The 9,588-nt window shown below is 44.1% G+C and overlaps 1 protein-coding gene across 1 annotated transcript in view; it reads left to right on the forward strand.

Annotated features, from left to right (window-relative positions):
* Window positions 1-338: 338 nt before the first annotated feature.
* The window catches only part of LOC137380855 (uncharacterized), a 42,697-nt gene continuing 33,447 nt past the window's right edge, over window positions 339-9,588 (forward strand). The window contains exons 1-3 of the mRNA XM_068053266.1: window positions 339-664; window positions 5,261-5,450; window positions 6,836-6,967. Of these exons, the coding sequence (XP_067909367.1) occupies window positions 623-664; window positions 5,261-5,450; window positions 6,836-6,967 (364 nt within the window). The 5' untranslated portion in view covers window positions 339-622. The remainder of the gene's footprint in view (window positions 665-5,260; window positions 5,451-6,835; window positions 6,968-9,588) is intronic.

Consider the following 9,588-nt stretch of genomic DNA (forward strand, 5'->3'; position numbering starts at 1 on the left):
ACAAAGTATTTTTACAGAGCAGTCTCTCCTGTAATGTAGGAAAGGCAGCAGCCAATTTATGCACAGCAAGCTCCCACAAACAGAAATGAACTGTGACCAGATAATCTGTTTTAGTGATGTTGGTTGAGAGATGAAAATTGGTCAGGACACCAGAACTCAATTGCCCATCTTTAACACAGTGCCTTGGGATCCTTTACACCCACCCGGGAGGCAATACAGGGTCATCTGAAGGACGGCACCAGGCTCTCAGTAATATAAAAGCAAAATACTGCGGATGCTGGAAATCTGAAATAAAAACAAGAAATGCTGGAACCGCTCAGCAGGTCTGGCAGCGTCTGTGGAAAGAGAAGCAGAGTTAACGTTTCGGGTCACTGACCTCATTGAGGCAATGAAGGGAAAAGAGTGTGTGCTCAAAATTAGTAATATTAAGCAAAACTTCAGAAAGTAATGGCGGGTGGTTTGAACAAACCCTGGATTAAATTAACAAACCAGATGCGGTAATGCGGATGCGGTACGTGCTTTTCTCGGGACTTCCCGATTAGTTTCATTTTCGCTGTTTATTACTTAGGCGTCGGAGGCAACACAACAGTTCGTGCAGAGCCGCTTAATTTCTTCAGCAATTATGAAGCCAATGGGCCCGACAGTGCTGGCATTCGCTTTACTGGTGAGTAACAGACGCTGACAATCAGAGGCTGAAAGAAGTTTCAATGTAAACCAAAAACAGGGCGGAAAAGAAGTTGAGACATGTCCCGGCCTTGAGCTGCAGTTCACTGTCAGCTGCCTCCGGATTGTGTGATCTATAGCTGCCCGGGTTCGATGCTGCTTTAACACGGTCAACAGTTTAAAGGAGATGAGATTGGGGCAGGAGGTTGCTTTGTTGTGGTCTCAAGCCTTGGCTTTTCAGTGGTGTTCTTGAGACTGGATTAGTGAGAATCTTGCGTATGTTTTGGTTCAATATAACATTGTCTGTTTAGTTTTTATTCTGTTGCTATTAAAAAGCCCAGATTCAGCACTGTAATACAGTTGACTGTGGGGTTTACACTCATCCACCCAAGATGTGTCATTAATATGTTATTGTGTAGATGTGGCACATACACTAGTGTAGGAAGTAATTGGTCAAAGAAGCCTATTTTCGATCTTGTTCACCCACAGTTGAACTGATATTACATAAACCGCTCACAGCTCCCTTTAATACTGGCAGCCTTCAGACGAACAGGACATGTTACAACATGTCTCTGACCATGAGCAGTGCCAGAGGGGGTCTGGTAGTGCTAGGATAAATAGTGTTAAGTATTCTTGAAGGGTTTTGTATGGTAAATATCCAATTTTGGTGATTGTATTTGGATCAGTACCAAGTGTCGAAAGGAAGTTTATATGCTTTGGGAGGAAGGCCTTGAAAACAATATAAGGGAGAAGCTATGAAAATCTTGTGTGAAATACAGTCAATACATAGCTACTTTTGGAATTTAATTTTTGTTTTGGACACTCAATATGTAATAAATACTAATAATAGATCAATTTGTCATTTGACAGCTCAATTTTTAAAAATAAATTTTTCTTTTCAATATTCCCGTTCATTTGTTTTCCTTAAGTTTGTTTCCCCGAAGACCGTGACTCATGTTGGAGTAATTTCTCATGTAGATAATGAAGTCAGTGTGACTAAGGGGAAGAGCAGGCAGGGAGCAGATGATGAATGTAAAGGGACTGGTGCTCTGAGGTGCATTTGTTTTAATGCAAGAAGTGTAGTAGGTAAGGCAGATGAACTTAGGACTTGGATTAGTACCTGGGAGTATGACGTTATTGCTATTACTGAGACTTGGTTGAGGGAAGGGCATGATTGGCAACTAAATATCCCAGGATATTGATGCTTCAGGCGGGATAGAGAGGGAGGTAAAAGGGGTGGAGGAGTTGCATTACTGGTCAAAGAGGATATCACAGCTGTGCTGAAGGAGGGCACTATGGAGGACTCGAGCAGTGAGGCAATATGGACAGAACTCAGAAATAGGAAGGGTGCGGTAACAATGTTGGGGCTGTACTACAGGCCTCCCAACAGCGAGCGTGAGATAGAGGTACAAATATGTAAACAGATTATGGAAAGATGTAGGAGCAACAGGGTGGTGGTGATAGGAGATTTTAATTTTCCCAACATTGACTGGGATTCACTTAGTGTTAGAGGTCTAGATGGAGCAGAATTTGTAAGGAGCATCCAGGAGGGTTTTCCAGAGCAGTATGTAAATAGTCCAACTCGGGAAGGGGCCATACTGGACCTGGTGTTGGGGAATGAGCCCGGCCAGGTGTTTTAAGTTTCAGTAGGGGATTACTTTGGGAATAGTGATCACAATTCCGTAAGCTTTAAAATACTCATGGACAAAGACGAGAGCGGTCCGAAAGGAAGAGTGCTAAATTGGGGGAAGGCCAACTATACCAAAATTCGGCAGGAGCTGGGGAATGTAGATTGGGAGCAGCTGTTTGAAGGTAAATCCACATGTGATATGTGGGAGGCTTTTAAAGAGAGGTTGATTAGCGTGCAGGAGAGACATGTTCCTGTGAAAATGAGGGATAGAAATGGCAAGATTAGGGAACCATGGATGACAGGTGAAATTGTGAGACTAGCTAAGAGGAAAAAGGAAGCATACATAAGGTCTAGGCGGCTGATGAAAGACGAAGCTTTGAAAGAATATCAGGAATATCAGGAATGTAGGACCAATCTGAAACGAGGAATTAAGAGGGCTAAAAGGGGTCATGAAATATCTTTAGCAAACAGGGTTAAAGAAAATCCCAAAGCCTTTTATTCATATATAAGGAGAAAGAGGGTAACTAGAGAAAGGATTGGCCCACTAAAGGACAAAGGAGAAATGTTATGCTTGGAGTCAGAGAAAATGGGTGAGATTCTAAACGAGTACTTTGCATCGGTATTCACCGAGGAGAGGGACATGACGGATGTTGAGGTTAGGGACAGATGTCTGATTACTCTAGGTCAAGTCGGCATAAGGAGGGAGGAAGTGTTGGGTATTCTAAAGGGCATTAAGGTGGACAAGTCCCCAGGTCCGGATGGGATCTATCCCAGGTTACTGAGGGAAGCGAGAGAGGAAATAGCTGGGGCCTTAACAGATATCTTTGCAGCATCCTTAAACACGGGTGAAGTCCCGGAGGACTGGAGAATTGCTAATGTTGTCCCCTTGTTTAAGAAGGGTAGCAGGGATAATCCAGGTAATTATAGACCGGTGAGCCTGACGTCAGTGGTAGGGAAGCTGCTGGAGAAGATACTGAGGGATAGGATCTATTCCCATTTGGAAGAAAATGGGCTTATCAGTGATAGGCAACATGGTTTTGTGCAGGGAAGGTCATGTCTTACCAACTTAATAGAATTCTTTGAGGAAGTGACAAAGTTGATTGATGAGGGAAGGGCTGTCGATGTCATGTACATGGACTTCAGTAAGGCGTTTGATAAGGTTCCCCATGGCAGGCTGATGGAGAAAGTGAAGGCGCATGAGGTCCAAGGTGTACTAGCTAGATGGATAAAGAACTGGCTGGGCAACAGGAGACAGAGAGTAGCAGTAGAAGGGAGTTTCTCAAAATGGAGACGTGTGACCAGTGGTGTTCCACAGGGATCCGTGCTGGGACCACTGTTGTTTGTGATATACATTAATGATTTGGAGGAAAGTATAGGTGGACTGATTAGCAAGTTTGCAGACGACACTAAGATTGGTGGAGTAGCAGATAGTGAAGGGGACTGTCAGAGAATACAGCAGAATATAGATAGATTGGAGAGTTGGGCAGAGAAATGGCAGATGGAGTTCAATCTGGGCGAAATGCGAGGTGATGCATTTTGGAAGATCCAATTCATGAGTGAACTATATAGTAAATGGAAAAGTCCTGGGGAAAATTGATGTACAGAGAGATTTGGGTGTTCAGGTCCATTGTTCCCTGAAGGTGGCAACGCAGGTCAATAGAGTGGTCAAGAAGGCATACGGCATGCTTTCCTTCATCGGACGGGGTATTGAGTACAAGAGTTGGCAGGTCATGTTACAGTTGTATAGGACTTTGGTTCGGCCACATTTGGAATACTGCGTGCAGTTCTGGTCGCCACATTACCAAAAGGATGTGGATACTTTGGAGAGGGTGCAGAGGAGGTTCACCAGGATGTTGCCTGGTATGGAGGGCGCTAGCTATGAAGAGAGGTTGAGTAGATTAGGATTATTTTCATTAGAAAGACGGAGGTTGAGGGGGGACCTGATTGAGGTGTACAAAATCATGAGAGGTATAGACAGGGTGGATAGCAAGAGGCTTTTTCCCAGAGTGGGGGATTCAATTACTAGAGGACACGAGTTCAAAGTGAAAGGGGACAAGTTTAGGGGGGATATGCGTGGAAAGTTCTTTTCGCAGAGGGTGGTGGGTGCCTGGAACGCGTTGCCAGCGGAGGTGGTAGATGCGGGCACGATGGCGTCTTTTAAGATGTATCTAGACAGATACATGAATGGGCAGGAAGAAAAGAGATACAGATCCTTAGAAAATAGGCGACATGTTTAGATAGAGGATCTGGATCGGCGCAGGCTTGGAGGGCCGAAGGGCCTGTTCAAAGAACAAAGAAAATTACAGCACAGTTCCTGTGCTGTAATTTTCTTTGTTCTTTGTTCTAGTAACAAACCAGCAGGGAGTTACCCAGGCGGCCATTCATTGTATGCAAGCCTGCCAGTGAATTTTAACAGGGTCTTTAAAACAGGGGTTAAAATAGCCAAACCCACCCCTCTGCTTATCCACTGGCCACACAGATACACAATAATAGTCAAGAGCAGAGACTGTTTTCTTTCCTTGCCAGCTGATAATTGGTAACGAGTGTTAGAAGAATAGTGTTTTTTGCTAAGCTCTCATAAGTGAATTTGTGGGGCTGGTTGCATGACCTAATGGAAAGATAAAAATCAGAATAACGGATGTTTCAAACTGACTCATCAGGGAAAGAGTGAAATTCTTTAAAAAATGAGTCCCATTGAAGTTTTAAGCAGCATAAAAGTCTGATACTGCAGCAACTGGGTAAGAAACAGAGCTCATCATAACTATTGCCCACTAATGGAGATCGATTTTTGTGTGCTTGATTTTGTTTGTGAAGTTGTCAGCTTATTTTAAATGGTTTAAATGTGATTACATTTCATAACTTACTGGAATCTGATCTCTTTTTTTATTTAAACAAATTTCATTAAGACATTAAGACACCTTTTGTAGAAACTCTACCCATCACTTTGTATAAAATAATGTTTTGCAGAATGTAATAGATGCCTATCAGTCCACCTCAGTGGAGAATACTGCTGTTCAAAATGGTTTACCAATTACCAACAAGATGGGTTCGGCACTTACAGGCTTCATGAAGCAGCGTTTCAGAAGGGAACTTAATTGTGGGCCTGGTCAGTACAATACGGTTGATTCAAAGCGGTGTTGCAAAAAATGTCAGGCAGGTGAGTGAGTTTAATTTGGAACAAGTGCAATGCGCTGGTTTGCTGTCATATGCTCAAACTGCTTTTAAACAGTATGTGTAGAATCTTGGAGCTGTTTTTAATAGCAACAACAACAACAACTTGCATTTCTATAGCACTTCACAGAAGTGTAATCGGACAAAAATGTACACCGAGACACTCAAGGAGATATTAGGAAGCTTGGTGAAAGAGATGGGTTTTAGGGAGGTCTTTAGAGGAGGAGAGGGAGGTGGAAATATAGAGAGATTTAGGGAGGGAGTTCTGCAGAGTGGCATTGGGAAAGCTGATTGCACAGCTGCCAACGAGAGGCGCAAAGGCAGGGATACGGGTGCATGAAATACTAGAGCCAAAGGAAGGGAAAATTTGGTGGGGAAGGGGTTGTAGGGCTGGAGGATGGATAAAGCCTGATGGAATTTAAACACGAGGATGAACATTTTATATTTAAGGTATTGGAGGACCAAGAGCCAACATAGGTCAATGAGGTCAGGAATGCTGGATGTGAGAGACTTGGCACAGGATGAGGTACAGACAGCAGAGATTTAGATGAGCTTACATTTATAGAGGATGGGAGGCCGGCCAGAAGAAAATTGGAATAGTTGCAAACAAAATACTGCAGATGCTAGAAATCTGAAATAAAAACTGAAAATGCTGAACATACTCAGCAGGTCAGGCAGCATCTGTGGAGCGAGAAACAGAGTTAATGCTCCCAGCACCAGGACGGAAAGGCGGGGGCTAGGGTGTGTGTGGTGGGGGGGAAGCCCCACCTTGGCCTTTCTGAGTCACCCTAGTGCGATCTAACGGTGCTTAGGCGCCTAAGTAATAAACCGCTTAAAGGCCTCAATTGGCTTCTGGGCGGGAAGGCTGTCACTGGTCTGTCCTGCCCCCGACAAAATTCCAGTGAGATGGGAAGGCGACGGGCCCTCAGCCCCCTGCCTCCTGTCACAATTCAATGAGCTTACCCACCTCCGAACCCATCTCTGGGGGCGTAAAATTCTGCCCAGTAACTCTGTTTCTCCACAGATACTGCTTGACCTGATGACTGTTTGTAGCATTTTCTGTTTTTATTATAATAGTTGAGTCTGGAGATGATTAAAAAAATTGCATGGATGGGGTTTCAGCAACAGGTGGACTGAGGAAGGCGCAGAGGTGGGTGATCTTTATGGAGACTATATGGGGTCAGAAGTTCAGCTCTGGGTCCAATCGGTGGCTTTATTTTCCTGAAGCATCACCTATCTGGATGTCTTCGAAATGTTTGGAAATGCTGGCGTTTTTCAAAAGCCTTTCTTTACTATTGGTTAGGTGCTACATTTTGTTCTAGTGCTTATGTTTCATGTTTTTTACAACATTCACTGTATTTGAAATTTTAGGTACTCACCTGGTGAAAGAGTGCACTGATAATCTGGAAACAACCTGTAAATCGTGTCCAGAAGGTGAATTTATAGATGCTGAAAATCATTTAAATAACTGTCTGCGATGCAAACGATGCCAAGAGCAAGATGGTAAATATATGTTTAAAAGGAAAACTGCTGATAACTGTACACTAACTGCACAAGGTTATTTTCATCAAATAACAGAATATTGTTCTGCAGTAAAATACAATCAGAGAATCATGCAGCACAGGAGGCCATGCGGCCTTTCTGGCTTGTGCTGGCTCTTTGAAAGAGCTATCCAAATTGAAAAAAATTAGTTCTTGGGATGTGGGCATTGCTGGCAAGGCCGATATTTGTTGCCCATCCCTTGTTTTCCACCATTTGATACAACCGAGTTGCTTGTTTGACTACTTCAGAGAGCAGTTAGCCCCACTCTGCAATTTTTTTTCATTTCAAGTATAAATTCAGTTCCCTTTTGCAAGTTACTATTGAATCTGCTTCCACCACCCTTTCAGGCAGTGATCACCACCCTTCCAGATCATAACAACTCGCGTTTTAAAAAAAATCTCCTCAGGTTCTCTTATCAGTTTGTTAATTCTGTGTCATCAAGTTCCTGCCAGTGGAAACAGTTCTCCTTGTTTACTGTATTAAAACCCCTCATAATTTTGAACAACTCTATTAAATCTCACCATAATTTTCTCTGCTCTGAAGTGAATAATCCCAGTTTCTTTAGTGTCTCCACATTACTCATAATCCTCATCCCTGGGAATAGGGACTTGTTTTATGGGCATATGGCAGTTTATTAATTTTAGAGCCTTACAGCGATAACACAGGGTTGGATTTTTCAGTCGGTGGTGAACAAACTGTACCAGCCATTCATTACACTTAACTTTCCCACAGACTTTCTTTGGGGTTTTGCAATGGATCTTGTTGCAATTAGCCATTTCGGTGCAACATCCTCTACAGGGGATCTGGGACTTGTGTGAACAGGTTAAGCAACTGTGTATCTCCTTAACCAATCAGATTGAAGAATTGTAATAAGCAACACAGAGACTGAACCAGGAAGGGCCAGTTAGAATATTTAATTAAATGCCTAATCATGTACAGAAAGTGAAATAAAGAGAGTGGAAAAAGGAGACAGAAAGAAAAAGTGAAAAAAAACAATTTTAAAAAATCTCCCATCATAACTAAACCTGAGAGAATGGGATTCTGCACTTCTAAAAGTAAATTTTCAATGCCAGAGAGGCTGTTCTGCAGTAATTAAGACATCACAGCATTAAAAAAATACTTACACTGGAATGAATAAGCCCTAACATTTTTGGCGAGGTTAGTGGGTCTAATGGGTAAGCATAGCAACTTCACTCCCTTTCAGGTACTTGAGTCTCTTGGTTATAGCAAAGCTTCTGGAGGAACAGAGTGACTTGGATAACAGCTTCCTGACTTCCGTGTTTAGCTGCACATGTGTGGTCGCTGGAAGTTGTTGTTAAATTTACCCTTTAATAACGGTGAATGCTGATCCTGCTCCACTGACATTACCTTGCGGGAGGTGCAATGAAAACTCAGTTCCAACTCAGCTTCCGCTGTGCTTCTTCCGAAGGAAGAAGGGGACATGGGTTTAAGGTGAGAGGGGCAAAGTTTAGAGGGGATGTGCGAGGCAAGTTCTTTCCACAGAGGGTGGTGAGTGCCTGGAACTTGCTGCCGGGGGAGGTGGGGGAAGTAGGTACGATAGCGACGTTAAAGAGGCATCTTGACAAATACATGAATAGGATGGGAATAGAGGGATACGGTCCCCGGAAGTGCAGAAGGTTTTAGTTTAGACAGGCATCAAGATCGGCGCAGGCTTGGAGGGCCGAATGGTCTGTTCCTGTGCTGTACTGTTCTTTGTTCTTTGTTCTTTGAATGCCTGGCGGGGAGGGAACAGCTCTGAGAAATTTCCTGGCCCTGGTAACTCACAGGCCAATTCTTGGCAATGGATGTTAAAGGCAAAATCAGTGAGGAACCACAAAATGAAGAAGATGGGAAACAGTTTGTAAATGATATTGTGAAAATGTGATAGGTGCAAAATTCAGATCCGTAGCACCCATATTTTTGGGTGCTGTGAGTTCCCTCAGAGCTCCAAAATGGCATCTATGATGCATGCGCTCACTTTTGGATGGGTTGCGCTGGATTCCTTATTGGTGAGGGCATTAGTATGCACATAGCGAGTGTCCGCTGGAAGATTGCAAAGAGGGCAGACCCAGGGATAGGCACCAACATGTTGCACCTCCGACATTTCCGCATTTCTCCCTATTTAGTGATATACATGGCATTGATTTTGTTTGCACAAGTAGTCAATGTCTGCCCGCACACTTGATGTAACAATGCGGAGAATCCAGATAGATGTCCATCTGTCAGGAGTGATCTTGATCTCTTTCTCTCCCCGCTCTCTCACCCGCCCCGCTCTCTCACCCGCCGCACTCTCTCACTCGTCCCCACTCGCTCTCTCTCTCTTGCCCCACTCTCACTCACCTCGCTCTCTCTCTCTATCTCTCGCCCCAGTCTCTCTCTCTCTCTCGCCCCACACTCTCGCTCGCCCCACACTCTCGCTCGCCCCACACTCTCACTTGTCCCACTCTCTCTCGCTCTCGCCCCACTCTCGCTCTCATGCCCCACGCTCTCTCCCTCTCACCCCACTCTCTCTCGGGCCCCATGCTCTCTCTCACCCCACTCTCTCTCTCTCGCCCCACTCTCTCTCTCTCGCCCCACTCTCT

The sequence above is a fragment of the Heterodontus francisci genome, chromosome 20, assembly GCF_036365525.1.
Source record: "Heterodontus francisci isolate sHetFra1 chromosome 20, sHetFra1.hap1, whole genome shotgun sequence".
Classification (NCBI taxonomy): Eukaryota; Metazoa; Chordata; class Chondrichthyes; order Heterodontiformes; family Heterodontidae; genus Heterodontus; species Heterodontus francisci.